We start from the raw sequence: 23,318 nt of genomic DNA on the forward strand, positions 1-23,318 counted from the left end.
AGCAGGCAACGAGCCAGGGAACACAGGCAGCTTTAGAAGCTGAAAAAGGGAAGGAAATGAATCTCCCCTAGGGCCTCCAGAAGGCTTTAACCCTGTCAACTCATGTCAGACTGATAACCAGAAGCTTAAGATAACTTTAAAGTTTTGGAAAATTTGTTAGTAGTAGCAAGAGAAAACAAATGCAGTGTATTTATAGGACTGTTATGTTTGTAAGTTCTAAAACACAGACATTTCTTTAAAAGTAGAAAAAATCCTTTTTTTTTTTTTTGAGTCTCAGTGCCCGCCCTCCTAGACTCCCCAGTGGGCACATTTCTGACCCAGATCCTCCTAATCACTGTGAAATGATACTCAGCTCAAAAAGTAAGCACAGTACATATGAGCTAAGGACGAAGGCATTGTGACACAACCCAGACGTCAGCAGTTCTCAGAACATGGGCCGTGGACAGCCTGCATCAGAGTTCCTGGGGAGCAGGTTACTTCAGGCCTGGACCTTTACCCCTTCCCACTAGTTTTTTTCATGTAAAGTTTACTGAAGTATAATTTGTATATAGCAAAATATACCCTTCTTAGGTTACGGTACTATGAATTTTGAAAGGTTTGTATAATCAAGTAGCCGCCGATACACTGAGGTTATTTCCATCACCCAGAATGTTTCACTTGTGTCCCTCTGTAATAAATTTCCTCTCCGTACCGCCTGTCTCTGGCAACCACTGACCTGATTTCCGTTCCTGTAGGTTTTTTCAAGAATGTCATATCCATGGAATGACACACGATGTGTCCTTTTGAGTCTTATTTAGTTTGTTTAACATAATCCTTTTGAGATTCATCCACGTTGTGTGTATATTCATATATAAAGAAACCATACTTCTGTGTTATGGCCATAATTTTTTTTTTAAGTATTTATTTGGCTGTGCTGATTTTTAGCTGTGGCATGCAGGATCTTTAGTTGTGGCATGTGGGATCTAATTCTCTGACCAGGGATCAAACCCACGTCTCCTGTATTAGGAGCCTGGAGTCTTAGTCACTGAACCACCAGGGAAGTCCTGGCCATAACTCCTTGATGTGTTTTGTCTCTTTTGGTATGATCTGAGAGGTGTCATAATCGTCCCCAGATGGTTGAGGGATTGTCTTTTAGCCTGGTTGGGTGAGGGAGTCAGGTGGAGAGAGGGGTATGGAGGTGCAGGTGGGTCCAGAGGACACATGCCTGGAGAGAACAGAGTTATAGGTTTATCTCTTACAAGAATTGAAAGAAGGGGGAAGATCACGGTAGCCTAATTATGGATCAGACAGTAAAGAATCTGCCTACAATGCAGGAGGACCCAGGTTCAATTCCTGGGTCAGGAAGATCCCCTGGAGAAGGGAATGGCAACCCACTCCAGTATTCTTGCGTGAAGAACTCCATGGACAGAGGAGCCTGGCGGGCTACAGTCCATGGGGTCGCAAAGAGTCAGACACAACTGAGCGGCTAACACACATAGAAAGGGAGCAGTAGGGGATGGTTTTGAGTTGTGGAGCAGGAGTCTTGAAGTTAGAGGCATTGAGTATCGGTTAGTTATAAGATTCAGTTATAAGATTCACTCAAAGAGTGGTGACTGCCTGATCTTTTATTGTCTGTGCAACTCCTTTTGGGTCACTGCTAAACTATTGTTGTTCAGTCGGTCAGGTGTGTCCGACTCTTTGCAACCCCATGGATTGCAGCACGCCAGGCTTCCCTGTCTTTCCCTGTCTCCCAGAGCTTGCTCAAACTCATGTCCATTCAGTCAGTGATGCCATCCAACCATCTTGTCCTATGTCATCCCCTTCTCCTCCTGCCTTCAATTTTTCCCAGCATCAAGGTATTTTCTAATGAGTTGGCTTTTTGCATCAGGTGGCCAAAGTATTGGAGCTTCAATTTCAGCATCAGTCCTTCTAATGAATATTCAGTATTGATTTCTTTTAGGATTGACTGATTTTATCTCCTTGCCATCCAAGAGATTCTCAAGAGTCTTCTCCAACACCACAGTTGAAGAGCATCAGTTCTTTGGCCTTCAGCCTTCTTTATGGTCCAACTCTCACATCCATACATGACTACTGGAAAAACCATAGCCTTGACTAGACGGACCTTTGTTGACAAAGTAATGTCTCTGCTTTTGAATATGCTGTCTAGGTTGGTCATAACTTTCCTTCCAAGGAGTAAGCGTCTTTTAATTTCATGGCTGCAGTCATTTTGGAGCCCCCAAAATAAAGTCTGCCACTGTTTCCCCATCTATTTCCCATGAAGTGATGGGACCAGAGTCCATGCCTCTGCAGTGGCGGCACGAAGTCTTAACCACTGGAGCACCAGAGCAGTCCCCTATATTGTCTTTCTTAAAGCGTATTGCTGTCCAAAGAAATGGTAGTGTCTCCACTCTTTAAATGGTGGAGGGGGGCAGGGTGTGTGTGTATATGTGTGTGTGAAAATTACAATGATTAAAAAACTTGCTTTAAGTCATAGCTTTGAAGTGGTAGAGCTGGTATGAAGACTCTCATCAGCCTCAAGGTCATTTTCCTCTCATCCTGCTGCCAGGGGGGCTCTGAAGTAAACTAACATTTAGCACTCCGGCCTTGTGTGGTTTTGCTTCCTAGTCTCATATCACATCTTAATTGTTTTTCTTGTTCTACAGAGCTTTCTGACAAGTCTTCATGAGATGGTATAGGTAACAGGTATGTCAATAAGATTAAATCACTAGCTTAATTCAGTTCTGAAATGGACAGGTTAAATTCCTGGATTGTCTACAGTTTCATTTACATAGGAGAAGTCGTCTTTTGTGAGGTCATTACAGAAATGCTGGCCAACTCTTTCCATTAGCAGTTCTTGCATAGAGTATGCACTTCTCGTGTTGTGGGACTCTTTTTTTGTTGTTGTTCAGAATTCACCTTAGGGGTTTTCTGAGACTCGGCATTCTTAATCGATCGTGGTTTTTAGCTTTCTTTTTCTTTCCAGGCTGGGTGGATGATGCAGTTTCACTTCTAGGTGTTAGGATTCTCTTTCACACTAGTTTGTCATGACCTTAAAATATTTTAAGTTTCTCCTTAGGTTAATTCTTTTTTTTTCTTTCTTTTTTAATGTAGTACCCCAGTGGGCTAGAGATTTGTTTTACCAGATGAGTTTAAACTACCAGCGGCTGGAGAGTTCACAGCCCATGAGCATTGTCAAAGCTAACCCAGTGTAAAACCTGCCAGCGGTCTTTTTATTCTCTTCCATTGGTAGGTTTTGAGATCAGCCTTGAGGTTGTGAGTTGCCTAAGGTGGCATAGGATATCAAAGACGGAGAGATGTTTGCTACGAAGATCAGAATTGTCTTAGTTTGTAATAGCCATCCTCGTTGTCGCCTGGAGATTACTGACGAGGCCCAAGAGTCGCTCTGAGCTGTAACCACCCACAAAAACCACACGCATGGCATTTTACTCAAAACTCTACCTTAACCACTACTTTGTGATGCAAAACTGGTGGAATTTTGGGTACTTTCTGTAAAATCGAAATCTTTATGGGGGTTTTCCAACATTCTAGTTGATTGTGAACAAGTGATCAGTATAACGAAAGGAGAGCAGAGTTGGCCAATCAACACTGACTTCTGTGGTACAAAGGATGCTAGCCTGTGTGGAATATTTCATGGGGAGAAAGCCACCTTATCTGAGAAAACAGATTCTCCTGTTGAAAAATGCAGTTAAATAGAGGTATTGACATGAGATAGGTAGTTGTAAAAGATAGAGATTTTAGAAGCTTCTTATCTTTGCCACAAAGTTTTCACTCTTGACAAAGTAATCACCTTTAGCACTTTCTAGCGTGTAGATCCTCTTATGAAAGAGGTTTGAAAAGGAAATCCATTTGTATTGGACAAACTACAGTTCTGCATAAGGACTTCCTGTAAAGGAAGAACCATTATGGGAAACTGCTGCTAATAAGATATGATAGCCGTTTTACGGAGGGAAAATGGTAGGTATAAGAGCTCTCTCCTGTTTGGCCAAGTCGGGGGGCCTTCGTTTATTTTGGACTTATGTCCTTGGGCAAGTTCCTTTACCACTCTAAGGCTCAATTTCTAACCTTTACAATGAAAAATTTCTTTTCATGGTTAATATTCTGTTGTATATATGTACCGCAGCTTCTTTATCCATTCATCTGTCAATGGACATCTAGATCACTTTCATGTCCTGGATATTGAAAACAGCACTGCTATGAACATTGGGGTGCATCTGTCTTTTTGAATTATGGTTTTCTTTGGGTATATGCCCAGTAGTGGGACTGTTGGGTCATATGGTAGCTTTATTCCTAGATTTTTAAGGAATCTCCATACTGTTTTTCCATACTGGCTGTATCAATTTACACTTCCAGTATTACTCCACCATAAAAAAGGAATGCATTTGAGTCAGTTGTAGTGAGGTGGAAAAATCTAGAGCCTGTTAGAGTGAGTATAAGTCAGAAAGAGGAAAACACATACCGTATATTCAACCTGATGAACTTACTTGCCCGGCAGGAAGAGACACACAGACACAGAGAACAGACTTGTGGACACAATAAGGGAATGAGGGTGGGACAAATCGAGAGCAGCGCTGACTTACATTCACTACCATGTGTAAGATAGGTAGCTGGTGGGGAGCTCGGCCCTGTGCTCTGTGATGACGGGGAAGTGGGACAGGGGTGGGAGGGAGGCTCAAGAGGAAGGGAATTTATGTGCACTTATAGCTGATCTACATTGTCATCCAGCAGAAATCAATACAACATTGTACAGCAATTATTCTCCAATTAAAAATGAAAAGTTTCACTCCTGCTCTGTGGCAGATAGGAACACATTGTCTCAAGAGCCTTCAGTAGGAGTCCTTTGTTATGACATCCTGTCTTGTGTAAACGTGACTTTTATTGTCATATAAATTAAGCCTGCTATCAAGCACATTTTGTTTTTTAAAATCTGTAAAAACATTTTAGCAAAACCCAACTCTACTTGTGTAAGTACATACTTACTCTCCTTTAGTAATTAATAGTCTTAGAAGACTAAATTTCCACCTGTGTTGCCCAGAAAGCTCCCGTGACTAGCCTTAAAACAATGAGCAGAAACTTTCAGGCTGTCTCTCATTAGCACATTCCCCAAACCAACCATGGGAGGAAGATAGAGAAATCAGTAACTGAGATTTTCATGTGATAATTCCTTAGTTTACCGTGAAGAACTTGGTCATTTCCCATTAGCACAAAAATAACCCTGTGCTTAGGTTGCTACTGCAAAGACAGTGTTGCTGGTTAGCTCCCACAAGTGAAGTTTGCTTGCTTTATAATTTACATTAGGAAATGTTTAAACACGGTGAAAGCAGTTTTTACAAGCGCAGAATCAAGCAATTCATTTTCAGAAAGTGGAACCAAATGAAACCAACTGAAGAAAACCAGGTAAGCTGAATCATATTTTTTAAAAACAAAATGAAGAGTTGTATTTTGTGCGTGTGAGTAGAGGCGCAGAGTTCTAAGAACAGTTGCCCTGTGGGGAATATCAAGTAAAGCTTTAAGACTTTATTTGTAGGAGGAAACAAGGTTTATCACTACAGAATTTTAGGGACATAAGTAGAAATGGGAAAGGTAATATAAGCGTTAGAAAGGTGAAATGGACCTTCCCAGACCCTTTGACATAACAAATGTTTTAGTTAAGGAAATTGGCAAAATCTTGAAATCTTAGTTGTTGCTACAGCAAACTTTTAAAATTAAATCATAAGAGCCAAAAAGACTGTCCTGCTTGTGAGCGCTGTGCTATAACATGATAGTCCAATAGCACTGATTCTTCACCTGAGTAACTTTTTATTTTTTAATTGAAGGATAACTGCTTTACAGAATTTTGTTTTCTGTCAAACCTCAACATGAATCAGCCATAGGTATACATATATCCTCTCCCATTTGAAACTCCCTCCCATCTCCCTCTCCATCCCACTCCTCTACATGTCCCAGAGCCCATGATTTGCCTGCGTCATACAGCAAATTCCCATTGGCTATTTTACATATGGCAATGTAAGTTTCCATGCTACTGAGTAACTTTAAAGGCAACTTGAACCTTGAAATAGAAGTGTTGAAAAAGCGATGTCTGGAAAAAGGTGAAATCACAATTATACATCAAAGGCCACGGGAGCTATAATTTCAAATTTTGTTTCAGTTGTACCAGCTTTGTGCTCACACCCAAACTCCACTGGTAGAATCTACTGCATGTGGGGTGGAGAAGAATTCCATTTATTTTCTGCTGAAGCTGGCGAACCGAATGAAGATCTGTATCTTAAGTGACAGGAATCAAATGAAACATGACAAACCTGTAAAAGCTGCCACCTGAACATGTCAAAGCAGAACTTGGCAGTGAGTGAGGTGGGACAGGCCCTGGGAGACAAACCACACACACTGCCTCGCCGGGCTGGCAGCTCGGGAGATCAAAGGGAGAGCCAGGGGAGCGAGTCTCCGTGGGCTGGGGCTCACGTGGCGGGGTTTGGCATGGAGTGCTGGTGGTTTGTTCATAGATACAAGTACGTATCTATCTTGTATTGGTTTTATTATGGAAAAATTTTATGGAGATACGCTGTATTGACTGGAAAATGTTGTTTTTAAAGTTACCGAATTTATAACGCAGAAGCATTTGTTTTGAAGCTAGTCATTTAAGTGGAGTTTAATCCCAACCTAGTTTCTGACATTGGATGGTAATTATTCTTATTTGGCAAAGCACAGAGAAAATCAACATTACAAGAGCAACCAGGGCAGGCAGTGCTCTAAGGAGGGGACAGCTTTCTCTGCCTTTGGATAGACGAGTTAGATTTGTCAAACATTTCCAGCTCTCATGAAGGCCTCCGACCATTGAAGGAAAGCTGACCTTGCTGCTCGGTGCTTCTTTGCACTGCAGATGACAAGTTCCAGGTCCCCCAGGGAAAGTGCAGGAGCGGGAGCCTGAACCGGCATTCTAGACTTGAACACGTGTGCCCCCGTTACCCGTGACAGTCTGCTTGGCAGTCACCCATCGAGAAGAACCAATAGCCACTGGACTAAACCCTCCCCTGTATTTGTTCAGGAGCTCTCAGAGTTCTCATTCCTCAGGTAAGCACTTTCAGAATCAACCTGGTAAGTAAACCATTTATACTTTAAGTTGGTCCTAAAGAAAATATATAATTGGAATAGCTGTGATGACAGAAAGAAACTTCTAAACGAAAGCCATCACTCAGTCACAGTATTTTATTCTGCATCATTTATTAAATATTTTTATATATGCATTTACAAACTTTACTCATTTCAGAACTCTGCTTTCAATACATTTTTAAACTTTTTTTGGTAGAGTCTCTCGTAAAATGAGATCCATGTACAAAACTAGGCAACAGATATAAAAGTTTCCTCTCATACTTTTCATCCATCAAGCAAAGAAATCATGTGACAAAGAAAAAAAACTCAAATGTGGCTCGTTCACAAGAATAACATGTCAGTGTTCAAACTATGAGTTCTAATGGGATAGATCATATTTCATCTCTATCTGGAAGGCTATAGTTTAACACGTCTTAGCTACTGTAGCATGTTGGTTCCGATGAAAAAAATCAACTCTGTTTGGACTAGATCATCTAGACACCATCAATTATTCATTTCCTTATAAAGTGACACCACAATTCACCTTGGAGCTGACACTGATGGGCTAGCAGTCTGCATTTACCCCAAACGTGGGCTTAGAAATTTCCCTTTAAAAAATTCGTTAACTTGGCAAACTAAAGTCTGAGCCTCTAATTTAGCGCTCTTACTTAAAAGACATAGTTTAAATGATCAATTCAGAAGCCTAAAAGTATCTTTGAAACTAAAGTTGCTTCTCTTAAAATGAGTGCTGACCTGACAGTTCCGAGGCTCGGGGCACTGTCACTAGGAGAGGCACTGGGGCCGCTAGCAACGAGAAGTACTGTCACCACAGGATAAGTATATGGTACGAAACGCCCGGGGGCCTGCAACTCACTAGTAATATGATTTTGGCAGCAGCATCATTTAACCATTTGTTACATACTATTAACACACCAGCTTCAAAGATGTGCACTCCCCTTAGGATACACAGGAGTTACAAATTTATGGTGATTGCATAATTGGTATTGCACAGTTTTATAAAAAACATAAATACTGGTTATTCTAGATTTAAATACAAAATACATGTCATATACTTTTAAATCTATAATGTGGTTCAAGTGCAAGTCAGGTGCTTTCTTTAGTCCTTCCCCAAAAGGCATTTTAAATACTTTTTTGGCACAAATGAAATTTCACCCTGCCAACAATTCTAATTACAATACATATATCCAAACCTGGAGAGTAGCAATCATATACATACAGTATAAAACTGAGTATTTACAAATATACTAAGCATAAATGTAACCTCTGTGGGTGAATCAGAACTAAGTAGCCAGACCCACACTAAAAATAATTTAAAAAGGTAAATACGATGCCTTTAGTTCATTTGCTTATGCTGGTTGCTGTGGGTTGACATTCATGTGAGGAGGATGTCCTAGAAGACCAATTCTTTGTTTCTGCTTCCTTTGTTCTGTCATCTGGAAAGTTAAAAAGTTTCATCATTAGACCCAGACACTTCCTGTACGTCAAATCGTATACTCAACCATAGACTCACCTCTGTGGTTATGGTTTATACTGAAACCCACTTTCTACAAATAGCATCCCATCAGTATATCAAACACACAACTTCAAAAAGGACATCTACCTGCGCAGAATGGGGAATTCTGTGCCCTAGTCATGCAATGTGACATTCAGAAATTCTGCTTGCGACTTGTTTCATAAAGGAACAAAAAGCAGTTAAAGCACAAGATTCTTGTTTCCCAAATCTACATCCAAATAGCAGCTTTGTAAGAGAGTTGTGTCACACTAAACACTCAAGAAACTGTCTAATGTGTTTAGAACTCTAAGTTTGAGAGAGATTGAGTCCATTGGCTTCAGGATGTCTCGGTTATTCTCCGATTGTTCTTGGATAGTTTTGAGAGAAAAAAATCACACAGCGTTTCTAGGGAGATGAGAATGTCCTTAACACTGCAGGTCCAGGGTGACTGAATGACATAAATCATGGGCTGGCACTCAGTGGAGACCAGTCCTCACCCCCTACACACTAAGGGCAGGAAAGACCATTCCTTAAGTCTGCTCAAAAGAAAACGTGTTTTCAAAACTGCCAACAAGAAGTTGGGACCTTTTATTTGGCTGCTGAACTAAACCAGTTCTCATATTGACAGGCATTTAGCTCAGTTCTGCCTATTTCAGGGCATAATTAACTCCCTGTATTTACATTTTTCTTAACCCAGTTATCCCAGCTCTGGATTTGATGCTGGGCATTTAGGTCAATTAAGGTAAAAAAGCTATATGAAATACTGGATAAAACTGTTATCTCTAAGTGGTCTTAGATCCTGCTTCTAGATTTTTGGCTTCCTAAAGTCAGAGAGGAATTAGGGTTTAGTAGTATTAATATAAAGAATGTGGGCACTGGAATCAGACCAGACCTATTTCCATAAGGTTTTATGTTGTACCTTTCCAAAGTCTGTTTCTTCATTCATATAATGAGGGTAATAATTCCGACCTCACAGAGAGGATGTACGTAAATTTTCTAATAGTGTCTGTCACATGGTACAGATGCTTAAATCTCAGTTTTCATCTGGACTAATTTTTGGTACAAAATACCCCCGAGAGAAAGTAAAATGAGAATAAGTTACCTCAGTTCACTTTTAAAGTAGTTATTTTGCCTTATTTGAAACAGTATTTTGGTATGAAAGGAAAACTGCTATGTTGCGACGCCTATGAAATGCCTTCAGTTGTATTTTAAGAGAGGTTTACAAGGAGTATTTCCAAAAGTAACTTTTTACAAAGCCTCCTATGAAGAGTTGCATGAGGGGTATTCTGCTAGCCTCAAAAGTTTCCTTAGATGAGTGACAAGTCTTTAAAGGAGGTGTCACAACCCTCTACTATACTTCAGACTCAGCTGCAGGAGAGCCTCCTGTGACTCATGGAATAAACTGACAAGTAGATGGTGATGCAGTCAGGCAGCTCACTGCCTGATACTTCACATACTCAGCCCAGACTTTCACCCCCAAACTAGTGCCTTGGCAGGCAGCCTTGAGAAGGACTCCAACAGAACTCACTAAATTGAATAATCTCTGCATTCTTAATGATTTAGGAATCTTGGTGGGCTCCACGCGTATTGATGGGTACTCAAAGCTTCCATTTAAAGATGCTGAGATTTTTCCACGGTTGAAGTTGGCCCCTGAAATTTTTCTATAAATTTCTTACATTTGAGATGATCTTCTCTGTATGTTGTGTAGCCTCATGCCTGTGTGTCCAGTCAGCTTCCTGTGACTTTTCAATGCTTCTAAAACTGCATTCGTTACAGCAAATGAGCCAACCAATGGCACATCTTCCCGCCCTCTTCTATAGGTAGCACCTGATAACTCTGTGGCGGTCCGACTCTAATTCTCCAGGTTTGTCTTCCTAAAAATAATGATCGCATCACCATCCCTCAGTCCCTGACCTTTTGAAGCTCCCTACTGAAGTGAGTGGCCAAAACCTTTGTTCAAGCAGAGGTTGTGCCTGGTAATTTCAAGAACCTAGCACAGACTTCCCTGGGGCTTCTTCCTTGGTGGTTCAGACGGTAAAGAATTCAGACGGTCTGCAATGCAGGAGACTGGGGTTCCATCCCTGGGGAAAGAAATGGCAACCCACTCCAGTACTCTTGCCTGGAGAATTCCATGGGCAGAGGAGCCTGACGGGCTACAGTCCGGCGGGGGGCCGCGGGGGGTGGCAGAGAGTCAGACATGACGGGGCGACTAACACTTTCATTTTCAGCACATACTTAATTTTGTTTCCTATTTCCCTAGAATAATAGTTCTTAAACTTTGGCATGTGCCAGAAGCACCCGGAAGGCTTGTTACAACACAGATCAAAGGGCCCACAGAGTTTCCATTGAGGAGGCTCAGGGTAAGGTTGGTGAATCTGCTTTGCTAACAGGTTCCAAGGTAGCGTTAATGCTGTGGATCTAGGACCACACTGCTGCTCTAGAAGAGCATTTCTCTGTCTCAGAAATAGGCCAAGATCCTTAGAAAAATGACATTTTCATATACTTGAATACTTAAAAAGTACTTTGGGTACATTTTCTCAAAATGAGATCTCAGGAATGATTCTCTGCAGTTGAGCACATGGTCGGCACACAAATCTGACTGCCTGAATTCTGTTTTGATCAACCATGGCCTTGTAGACAGAATGGCTGTCATCTGAGTGAGTCATCAATGTTAAAGTACCTGGGGCAGCTGCTTAAGTATCTGGCCCTTTGGACACAGTCCTCATCCAGTTATAATTGTGTGGGAACAGTAACGAAAGAAAACCAAGTAGTTCATATACTCGGATTTTTTTTCCCCCAAAGTATTCAAGTATATGAAAATCTAACTCTCCTGTTGCTCTTGGCCTATTTCTGAGATAGTGAAACAGACCCCACCCTGGGACTAAATCTGGCCTATAAGAAACCAAGTTCAACACTGCTGACCAGGTAAGTTTCCCTGGTCCCTTGGTAGACATTCTCACATAATTCCTGGCCTTATTAGCTCAATTCAACCTACTTACCTGTCTGTCTGTCTACAGAGATTCACATACACTCTATATATCTTATTTAAGGCATCATTATTATCTGTTACTATTACCCATATCAAAACAAAGTTTACCCTTAGCACATTCTCTCTGGACATCTGAAACAAAACTGACTAGATAAAAATATCCATCTCATTGAGATCTAAGGTAACAACTCAACATTTTAATACTGAAGAATCTATTTTGATTAGTGCAACATGTCCCATTTGTAGTAGATACATTGAAAAACCCTCAAAATCCACATTTTGCTAAGGATGAACATTTGAAGCAATGTTCTTCTTCATATAGACTAGCTTGAATTTCTGTATGCCTTCTTTTTGACTCAGTCTAAACAGAAAGCAAATGATATGGTAGCTTTACAGGTGAGAAGCAACCAAATGTCTAAAAGATTTTTCATGAAAATAGTGTTGACTGCAAATTGGCAAAATCTGCTGTACCAGTGTAAACGATTAAGGGCTCACACTGCAGAGAAAGTTCATCCACAGCACATGGAAGCTGCAGCCTGCCTTCCTGTCACAGTAAGACCGTGGCTACTCAGATTCTAAGCAGCCTGGAAACTCCAGTCACCACAACTGATCTTTCAGTTCAGTTGCTCAGTCGTGTCTGACTCTTTGCGACCCCATGGACTGCAGCATGCCAGCTCTCCCTGTCCATCACCAACTCCCACAGTATACCCAAACTCATGTCCATCCAACCATCTCATCCTCTTTCATTCCCTTCTCCTCCTGCCTTCAATCTTTGCCAGCATCAGGACTTTTTCAAATGAGTCAGCTCTTTGCATCAGGTGGCCAAAGTTTCAGCTTCAACATCAATCAACATCAGTCCTTCCAATGAACACCCAGGACTGATCTCCTTTAGGATGGACTGGTTGGATCTCCTTGCAGTCCAAAGCACTCTCAACAGTCTTCTCCAACACCACAGTTCAAAAGCATCGATTCTTCGGCACTCAGCTTTCTTCACAGTCCAACTCTCACATCCATACATGACCACTGGAAAAACCACAGCCTTGACTAGACGGACCTTTGTTGGCAAAGTAATGTCTCTGCTTTTGAATATGCTGTCTGGGTTGGTCATGACTTTTCTTCCAAGGAGTGTCTTTTAATTCATGGCTGCAGTCATTTTGGAGCCCCAAAAATAAAGTCTGACACTGTTTCTCCATCTATTTGCCATGAAGAGATGGGACCAGATGTCACGATCTTAGTTTTCTGAATGTTGAGCTTTAAGCCAACTTTTTCACTCTCCTCTTTGACTTTCATCAAGAGGCTTTTGAGTTCCTCTTCACTTTCTGCCATAAGGGTGGTGTCATCTGCATATCTGAGGTTATTGATATTTCTCCCAGCAATCTTGATTCCAGCTTGTGTTTCTTCCAGCCCAGCATTTCTCATGATGTACTCTGCATAGAAGTTAAATAAACAGGGTGACAATATACAGCCTGGGCATACTCCTTTCCTGATTTAGAACCAGTCTGTTGTTCCATGTCCAGTTCTATCTGTTGCTTCTTGACATGCATACAGATTTCTCAGGAGGCAGGTCAGGTGGTCTGGTATTCCCATCTCTAAGAATTTTCCACAGTTTGTCATGGTCCACAGAGTCAAAGGCTTTGGCGTAGTCAATAAAGCAGAAGTCGATGTTTTTCTGGAACTCTCTTGCTTTTTTGATGATCCAGCAGATGTTGGGAATTTGATCTCTGGTTCCTCTGCCTTTTCTAAATCCAGCTTGAACATCTGGAAGTTCACAGTTCACGTATTGCTGAAGCCTGGCTTGGAGAATTTTGAGCATTACTTTCCTAGCGTGTGAGATGAGTGCAATTGTGCGGTAGTTTGAGCATTCTTTGGCATTGCCTTTCTTTGGGATTGGAATGAAAACGGACCTTTTCCAGTCCTGTGGCCACTGCTGAGTTTTCCAAATTTGCTGGCATATTGAGTGCAGCACTTTCACAGCATCATCTGTCAGGATTTGAAATAGCTCACTTGGAATTCCATCACCTCCATTAGCCTTGATCTAACTGATCTTTACAGTCCTATAAAATCAGTCATGCTGCTAAGGACGAGCCTAAAATACTGAGAAGTACAGCTGAAGCCTCTCTCAAAGGCAGGTATATTGACTCACTATAAACATACACGGATAGTCACATTCTCGGTCCCCAGTGTAGTGGTCCTCTTGAGTTCCCCTGATAGACTCTCTCACGCTTCTGCACGATCATCTCTGAGAGGTTTCCATGGCAGTGACTCAGATCCTCTCCCTCAGGTCAGGCAGGATGAAGTGCTGCCTTTTTCTTTACTTCCTGAGCAAACTTTCAAATTTCTGTTACATACTCACCACATTGAATTCTAATTTGTTTACCTATTTGTCTCCCACTCCAGACTCTTAGTTCCTTGACGAAGGAGAATAGGCTCCGCTCACCGTCGTAACCCCAGTCCCTAGGGCTGCACGCCACAGGTGCCTAGCACACGGTGGCTAGGAGAACAAGCGCAAGGCCCGGCGCGCAGTGCCGTTGCTGGAGCACACCACGCGCTTTCATGCCCTTGCTCATGCTGCCGCCCTGCTGCGCCTCCTTGTCCAGCGGTAGGAGCTCAACTCCTCTGACGCCCCAGGCCCCGCACGCCCCATGAGATGGGCTTCATTCTGGCGGATGGGCCCTAGTACTTTTCCTGCTGTGTCCTCCTGTTAGAGGTGTGTTGCTTTCTGGATGGATCACAGTATCCTAGAGGGCAGGTGTTACCTACGGCCTCTTCTGTGATTCCAGCACAGGCTAAGGAACACAGACCTTCAGGTAAGGTTTAATATCCCATTTTCCAACTGTGAGGAATTAGTCTGATCATGTTATCCCTTCCTTCTTTATGTAGTTAACAAGATAATAACCCTCTTGCATGAAAAACACCAAACAATATACCATGTTAATATGGTAAGAATTTCAAGCACTACTAGTATTCCTAACAACTACTGGATTGGCCAGAAAGTTCTTTGGGGTTTTTCCATAACATTTTAGAATCACATTTGTATTCAGAATCTCTTGGGAGGGGAAGCTTGAAGATGAGCAGCATCATGAACTAACACTTAGAGTAGCAATTTTAGTTAACTGTTCTTGGCAGTAATAGAAAAGCCACTAACCAGGTTTTTACTAGTATCCTTGATAGGAACTTTCTCTTCTCAAACTGGTATTTGAAGACCACCACCACCAGAGAGGTCAAAAACAATAAAGATTAAAGCCAAAGACATTCAACTATCTTTGCTCCATTATGTTGCTTTTTTGAACCAGAAGATCTGAAAAAATATCTAAGTGATGAAGCAATTTTTGTATTTTCCAGCACTGTTACTACTGAATGGTATTCTTTCATAGCTGGTTTAAAAAAATATCTTACCACAGAGTTTCTCGTTCATTAATCATTTGTGGGCTTTTTATTTTTTAATTCAAAACTCTTTTCCCTTTGGAGAGCAAGAATTCTCACAATTGCCATTTAAGAACCAGCAGTTCTATGCCTATCTGCATGACTTTTTATGCAGAAAAGGTTAAGAAATCTTTATGATTGTTACACACCAAATTAACAAAATGTGAATCTTTTCAACAAGTTGATTTTCCAAAAAATGCTTTAAAGCTTTGCTACAAAGTCAAAAGAAACTGTTGACTAATTCCTTCTGTAAGAACCAAGTTTCCCCCAGTAAAAGCAGCAATGCTGAGTTTTCCCTGTAATTCTGGACACCTTAAAACCTAAGCAGATCAACCCTGGTAAAGGTACTTTAGAATAAGTTACTGGTTTGCTATTTCTTTTTAGCCTATAACATCTTCAAGGAAAAAGTGGTTCAATTTCACATTCATAAGGGTAAGGTTTTCTGAAGGGTGGTTCCAATGGCTCACTTTAAAACAAAAATGTAAAAAGAGCTGAAACCAAGCAGCTTAAACCACACTGGTTTTGCTGTCACCTAATGAACCCTAGTTCATACGTAATCATAGTTTTACATAGTTTGCTCAAGCCAAAATTCTGGCTTCATAGAAACAATCCTGATGCCAAATCTCTATGATCAGTTTTGTAACATGGCAATGAATGTATCCTTCGTAATGTTTAAATATTGATATATGATGTGACTTCTGAAACTCTAACTCTTAAAAAAATGAGTAAGATTTGAAACAGTCAACCATGAAAGGCAAACAGGGTACAATGAGGAAACAAGACAAGGGAAAGTCAAGCCTCGCCTGTAAGACCAGGAGCTCCTGCCTGCTGTTTTCAGATACAGTTGGGTAAATTTCCCAACAGCCTGCTGTGCATCTTAGTATCCTCAACAACAAAAAAGGATGGAATTGGGTCCGATGCCCTCCGGGGTCTTGGGTGCATCATACACCTATGATTCTGGGTGACTTCCTCAGCTCCACTCACTCCTTAGGCCAAGTTCACTGCTTTGCGAAGTGTCCATCACTGAAGCAGCTTCAGGACCACCCTCAGGGAGCAATTCAACACCCGGGATTCTTAGTGTTGAGAGGACAGGCCAGGCCTACTTGCGTGGCATTTACCACCACAGACTACCCAATAATAGCTTCAGAGGTGTTTACAGATGGCACTGTATAGAAAGCTAATTGCTTCCTTTATTTAGGTCTGTATTAGATCAATTTCTCTTAAGATTTTTTGGCATCTAATTTACAGTATCTGATTTAATGGCGATCCTTATAGCCACAGCTCTAAGGGAGAGGAAGGGAGCTCAAGCATCGCTCTGTTCGTTAAAGAGCTCGCCTCACTCGGGGTCGGGGGAGGGGATGGGTACCACAAGCGGCTGGAGCAGACAAGACTCGTGCGTCAGTGTGGTTCTGGGGACCATTTGCCAAGCATTTCACAGCAGGGTTAAAGACTCAATTAAACAATTACCAAAGGAAACTAGTTATATCTCTAAGTTTTACTTAGGCAGGTTATTACTCATTTTAGGGGGCTACCCAGCTCAGCACCATAGACAGCCTTCATAAATACGGCTTTCTCCTCTCATTAGTCTTTTTATTTGCACCTTAATACAAGTGAAAGAAACAAACTTGAGGCCAGATAGTATCTTGGGGCTCAGTTTGGAATAATTTGGCAAAGAAACATAATGCAAAGTAGGACTGCTTAAAGTGCCACGGAAACCACCTCCAAGAAGAGTTTACTCAGGCGGAGCTTCACTAGTTATTACGTTCCCCAGAGTCATCAAGCAGCTGTGTTCCTAAACCACTTACCACCCGGCCAGCCTGGCCTGGTAACTGCTGCTGTGTAAAATGTATAATCTCGTGTATGGAACTGATTAAAAAGCTTTCAGCACGGTGTGCAGGGTGATCCCAATCAATGTGGCTGAGCACAGGTTCTCCCAGCACTGAGGTCATCACCTGGTGACTGTGAGTGCTTGTTTTAAGGGGGCCAGGAGAGGGCACAAAGAATGCCCTCTTCCCCCAGCTTACAGGGGCAAGGCCTTTATCTTAGGGACGGGGGCAGGACGCAGCAGCACGTGTGTGGACGGCTAACCTCGGTGAGGACAGGGGTGCGTTCAGAGTGCTCCCTGTCCCACCCCCAGGATGATGGCAGCCAGTCAGTGAGGATGGGGCTCTTCCTGGACTAGGGTTTATCCCCTGGAGGCTGAATGTAAGTACCTGGGGAGAAGAGCTGATAGTCTGGGGCTGAAAAGAAAAGCCAGCAACAGTCTGTCATCTTCTGTCAGTGAAGAAGACAGGACAGTTTTACACAGTGTGTTTTTCTGGACAGCGCTTCACTGAAGTAGTTTGCATTTTCTCATTTTCTGGTTTTGTTTTTCACATTAAAACCTCGTCCTGAGCAGCACTGAAAGTAGTGTCATAGGCTTATCCTGTCAAAGGGGCAGTGAGCGGGGAACAGAGGGGAAACGGATGGACTGAATGGGCCTATCACCCATTTCCTTTTTTTGTCCAGATGATAAACTTCAGCATTGTAACATGAGCACTGCTGTTGTTTTTTCCCCTCACCAAATCTGGTGTGTATCACAGTGGTGTGTGTCTGTGTGTAGGCAGGTAGGGTTCTTTTCTTTACCTGATCCTTTAATTCTGACAGCTGTCCAGAGAGGTTGGTGACAAGCTTCATGGTGGACTCCAGCTTCTCCTGCAGGTTCCTCAGCTCATTCTGCTCTCCTTCTGAATCGCTGCTGACCAGGGACATAGCTCTCATCCTCGGGAACCAGTCTAGGTTTCTTTCCTAGAACCCAGATGGAAAAGAGAGGGCGTCACTTCTACCAGCAGAGACCACAGAGGCACTCTTACCATGCCATCCTGTCTTGGCAGCATCGTTCATCAGGCTGTCTCTGCCTGCTACAGAACTAATGTACTGCACTGTGTATTAAAAAAAAAACATTCAGTAAATATCTTTGTAACTGAGCGTAAGTAAACTCTCTTAATTCCTAGAAGAAATCACTATAAAATTACACATGGGTCAAAGCGGGTTTCCAAAGTTCCTCAACTCCGAATACTAACACTGTCGTTCCACCTGTGATCTCTGCAAATTCCAGACCCAGTGAGATCTGAGTCTTAAAACTGTGGTCCCGTATACACAATACAACTTGCCATTTTAATCACTTTGAGGTGTACAGTTCAGTGGCATTAAGAGCATTCACTCTGCTGTGCGACACCACCATCCATCCTCAGGGATTCTGTACATTTTCCCTAACTTAAACTCGAAAATCATTTGCAAACAAACACTCTAGAAGTAAGTGGATTTTAAGATCCCGAGTGTTGTGGGACTTACCAGCTACGTGTATGGGTGTGTTTTTGGTAGACAACTGTCAAGAGGCTGCAAACGGAGAGTGGGTTCAGCTGCCCTCTTTGTGAACTACGGACACCACCCCTCACCTCTCGCCTCCTGCTCCTCCACGCCTGAAATGGCTGGCCTGTGCCGTCGGTTGGTGTAAGAAAGACCCATTCAGTCTCCTCCCGTCATCATCGCCACCCTTTTTTTTTTTTCATTTCCCACATTTTATTTCTATCCATGCTCTTGAGGTTATTCACCTCTGTCATGTCTGTATGATGGAAACACTGTAATAGGGTCCTATTGCATAACTCTTTACAACTCTGCTTTCAGTAACATCACACTTGTCACTTGAAACGGCCATGGTGTTAGTATTCAAAGTGGCCAACACAACAAATCAGTTCCCCCTCTTTTCCCAAACAATTACCAGCACAAAATTGGTCTCTTAATTTAAGTGATATTTTGGTCCCTTCATCAATATTACCTGAAGGTAGGCCAGGTAGATTCAATGCTTGGTGACTGCACTCAAATTGCAAACTTGAAAGAGAAACACATATCCCCTTTAATGCTCCTGTATCTGAAGAGAACTGGACTTTTAGGACTAAAACACATATGTACTCTGAAGACAGCAAAAGGATACTCTTAGGGGTTACATGAAATTTGCGATGATGAACATGTGTTCAACTCAACTATATAGAGCAGCTTAGAATTCATAATAAATACTTCAAGAATATTAGTTCTGAGCTTCCCTGGTGGCATCTGTCTACAATGCGGGAGACCCAGGTTTGATCCCTGGGTTGGGAAGATCTCCTGGAGAAGGAAATGGCAATCCACTCGAGGATTATTGCCTGGAAAAACCCATGGACAGAGGAGCCTGGTAGGCTACAGTCTATGGGGTCTCAAAGAGTTGGACACGACTGAGTGACTTCACTCACTTTACACATTAAGGGAAAGATTTATATTTGTTATTTTAATGTGACAAAGACATTATTGCAAGTAAGTCCGAGGTCCACCCTTTCTTTTAATACCTATTGCTCATACCTGTAAGCACCATTTCTCACTGCTGGTTAACAGAATGGATAAGACTCTTCCTCCCACCTCACTTCTTTCTGCTCACATTTGCTTTTCTCCCACTTCTCCTAAAAAGCACACTTGATAGACGAGTGCTGTACAGAAAGGTAGGAATGAACCACAGAGAAGCTTCCTCAGCTGGAGGTAAGGGGAGGAAAACCTACTCCTTCCACATCCACGTGCTATCACGTTTCATCTGGGCCATTCCGATCTCATCGGGATAGACTCTAATAAACATTCTAACACAAATCATGACCACCCAACCCCCCCCAACACACACATGCAGAATTTGCTATTGGTGCTTTGTGTACACCAGAGGTCAGCAGATTTTTTCTAGGTAGTATTTTCTGATAGGATCTTTGGCTTTCTGGACCATATGGACTCTTTCACAATGAATCTACCATGTAGCCCCCCAACAGCCATAGACAGTACGCAAGTGAATGGGGTAGCTGTTTCCCAAGAAAACTTCACAAATGCTGGCAGAGGGCCCACCTGGACTTACAGGCTGGAGTTTGCCAACCTGTCATACACAATACAAGGCATCAACATACTGAAAATCAAGAACAAAATCCCACAAGACATGTCTAAATATTAAAAAGCAAGACGACCGTGTCTTGACCTAATGAGATCGAGCAATATAGAAGCCAAGCAAGAACCAGTTGATAGTTTCAGAAAGAAGGCACCACACTGGCACAGGTGTCCCATCTCCTTTAAAGCGTTTGCTTAAGACATGGGGGGGAGTCTCTAGCCTGCCTGCATCCTGAGACTAGGAACCACCTGAGCACAGAGACTAAAACACAGCAGACCCTTGATAAATACTTGTGGACGCAAGGAATGGTAAATCCACTGTTTCCTGGGCGGCCTAGTAACTAATGCTTACACGGTGAACCTCAATTGTTTAGAATGCCCGTGGGAGGAGGAATACGACACTGTCTCCCTGCCTGTGCCACACGCCCTGATCAACACTCCCTTCACATGTGCCCTGACAGTAGCCTCCACTAGTTCCCGTCAGCTTCCCTCCACAGACGGAGTGGTAGGCAAAAGAACGTTTGACAAATATATTCCATTTTGAGGATGACCAGCCTAGAACTCTGGACTGTTGCCATGGCTGCAATTGGTTCTCTGCTGTGTGTCTACAGTGAAGAGGAGGAGAGCAGACATGTGAAAATGTTTAAGCACAGTAGCGATGCTGAAGGGCATATGGTCAGCTGTCACTGATGACACTCACCACCCTGAGTCATCATCACACCTTCCCCCTCTGTCCCTCTCAGGGAGGAATGACCTGACTGATCAGGAGAGGGCGCGTGGAGGGGACAGGTGTCTGGGCGTTACTGATGCTCACAGACGGCTCAAGCCCCCTGACAGGAGGAGAGATGGGTGGGCCAGGCTGGTGGACCATGAGCATAACTGCAGGGGACTGGCCAAGCACCCGAGGCCGGACTTCCACGGGGATGGCTACACATGTCTGCACACTGACTCCTGAGGAAGCAAGGTAAAGAGGAAAGACCCAAAGTCCCACTGAAACCATCAGACTCTGAAGAGCATATAGACACACCATCCATGGGGATACCACAGATATCCTATCGGGAGGGTGTTCCAAGATGGTAGCGCAGAACCAGCCCCAGAAGAGAGGGTGACTGGTAGAGGGTGGGGAAGAAGGAAATCCCTGTATTTCACAGGAGACCCTGAGAATGACCTGGTGTTTACAAACTGTAAGCTGCTACTGCTGAGTATATTTGAAGGAAGTATCTGCTAGTTCTTTGGATTCAACTCAAAAGCAGAAGCACTCTTGGAAGAAAACATTTTAAGACGTACAACTGCTTCAGAAGTCCTTATGTACTTGGTGTTGGCGACCCAGCAGTGAGGCCCCTGCACTTGGTCCCTGCCTCCTGAACCTTGTTAAGGTGGTCATGGCTTTGAAACCTAAGTATGAGCCAGGGTTCCACCCATCAGAGTGCTTGCAGTTTAGTTAAGGAAACTGGCTGTTTCTGTTAAAAAGCAGAACTGAAGAAAGCAGCTAGGCTGTGTCAAGGGAGCGAGAGTCAGGTCAACGTCGGATGTGACTGTGGGGGCTGTGAGTGGCTGGTGTCCTCTTCCTGGAAGGCCTGGGTCTCGGGGAAGGTTTGCACTTGACCACACGAGGGGTCAGCGTGAGGGCTACTCAGCAGGCGGTTGCGCATAGCCCGGAAACCAGAGTGGCCTGAGCTGGGGAGGAGAGCAGACAGACTGCGGTGGGCCTGTGTGTGATGCTGGCTGGACAGCTGGGCTGGTAAGGCAGGGAGACAGCAGGGACAGCAGGTGGTGAGGAACGGCAGAAAGTGACTGGAGCCCCCGCCTGGTGAGGCGATGGGGTGAAGGTGAGCACAGTCACCAGTGCCTGACATACAGGGGAACTCCTGAAAATGGCCAGAGGATTCACCTCAAACCTGGCTCTCAGATCTTTCATATGTGCATTGGCTTAGCGAATCCTCCACAAAAATAGAAAACAGCTTTCCAAACAAAATCCACATTAAACAGGGCTTCAAAAGAATACAGAAAATCGATGCAAAGTCTGCACGTACCTTAAAGAACAGTTTCTTCTTATTCTAAAGAGCAAGTGATCAAATAACTATAGACGGAAAAGAGACTTTGTTCACCGTGGATTCCTACCTTCTTCCGTGGGGTATGTGATGTGATCCCGTGACTCCGAAGCAATGGCTTCAGAAAGGCCTCTGACAAATGCAAAATACACAGCCCCCATCCAACAACTGATTACTGAAAAGACCGTTGGTAATTTCTGTGCCTGGCACAGGCCTGAGTGCTGAAGGTCTAGAGACAGGATGGCAAGGTCCCTAAATCCCCAAGGGGCGGTAGTGCCAGGAATGTGGCTGCAGGGCGTGGCTCTGCACGTCCATGGACCCACTGCAGTCTCAGCTCCAAGTGCTCGGTGCCCAGTGTCTGCTGGACCAGTGAACGGGCTCCACTGGCCCAAAGGTGGCTGCTACTGGCATCTGTGCTCCTCCCCTCAAGGGTCAAGAGATGCACTCTGATGCTGTTTGCTTTTGCCTTCTCTGTGCTTCTGTACACCGGCTCCCTGTACTCCTGGGGATGAAGACCCTGTCTAAGGGCTACACAAAGCCATAGACAGAAATAACCCATCTCATTTGAATGTCCATCTTATCAACGGTTAACGATTGAAAATATATTAGCCTCAAAATATGCCCTGGAGCAGAACATGAAATTGAGTCAGATTTAAAGGTAAAACCCCATGATTTTATAGAAAGGTCATCCTTTCTACAGGTCACTTTGGACCCTGTGCCCGGATCCTAGTGATAAGTCTTCATTCTCCATCTCATGAGAGTCTTCAGTGCAAACGGACGGACAGGATTTCCTGGTCTAGATACTTCCCGGTGACCACCTTCAAGTTTCTCCCTTATAGCCCTCCTCTAACATTTACATCTGACAGTAAGAAGCAGAGTTGGGGGCCCCACTAAAACCCCAAACAAGGGAACCTGAGTGCTCTGGCCAGTAGGTGTCATTCGCTCTTCTGCCCTGACATGGGTATGTACCAAAAATTTGAGATCCTCGGTGTAGCCAATATTTTACTTAAATAATCACCCTGGCTGTTAAGTCAAATCTCAAATTACCTACGAGTTAAAATTAGCTATTCTGGCCAAACTGTGCCCTCCATTTCCACTGGGTTTTACATCCTGTGCGGTAGGGTAAATTCCAGTGCAGTGTGAAGGCTCCTCACACTGTGACCTGGCCACACAGAGATCCGAATCTCTACAGGAAAAATCCTAAGACTCTCCAGCCTTAGCAGAGGAGCAGAGAGAGAAGTGACTTTCAATCTAGCTCAGCCTTTCACACCAAATGCTGAGCTGGTTAGAGCACTCAGTGACTCCTGTGAAGTGCGCACCCCTGCCT

The 23,318-nt window shown here is 43.3% G+C and overlaps 1 protein-coding gene and 1 long non-coding RNA gene across 8 annotated transcripts in view; one reads left to right on the forward strand and one right to left on the reverse strand.

Moving 5' to 3' along the window:
* The window catches only part of LOC133235185 (uncharacterized), a 41,232-nt gene extending 23,257 nt beyond the window's left edge, over positions 1-17,975 (forward strand). The window contains exons 2-6 of the long non-coding RNA XR_009732465.1: positions 6,875-7,065; positions 10,417-10,460; positions 10,857-10,956; positions 17,055-17,213; positions 17,655-17,975. This is a non-coding gene — a long non-coding RNA (uncharacterized LOC133235185). The remainder of the gene's footprint in view (positions 1-6,874; positions 7,066-10,416; positions 10,461-10,856; positions 10,957-17,054; positions 17,214-17,654) is intronic.
* Positions 7,186-23,318, reverse strand: part of ITPR1 (inositol 1,4,5-trisphosphate receptor type 1) — a 352,886-nt gene continuing 336,753 nt past the window's right edge. For all 7 annotated transcript variants that reach the window (XM_061396358.1, XM_061396356.1, XM_061396353.1 and 4 more), the window contains 2 exons: positions 17,634-17,795; positions 7,186-8,537 (listed from right to left, as the gene is read on the reverse strand). In XM_061396358.1, coding sequence (XP_061252342.1) covers positions 8,451-8,537; positions 17,634-17,795 — 249 coding nt within the window. In that variant the 3' untranslated portion in view covers positions 7,186-8,450. The remainder of the gene's footprint in view (positions 8,538-17,633; positions 17,796-23,318) is intronic.

The sequence above is a fragment of the Bos javanicus genome, chromosome 22 (genome assembly GCF_032452875.1).
Source record: "Bos javanicus breed banteng chromosome 22, ARS-OSU_banteng_1.0, whole genome shotgun sequence".
In the NCBI taxonomy this organism is placed as follows: Eukaryota; Metazoa; Chordata; class Mammalia; order Artiodactyla; family Bovidae; genus Bos; species Bos javanicus.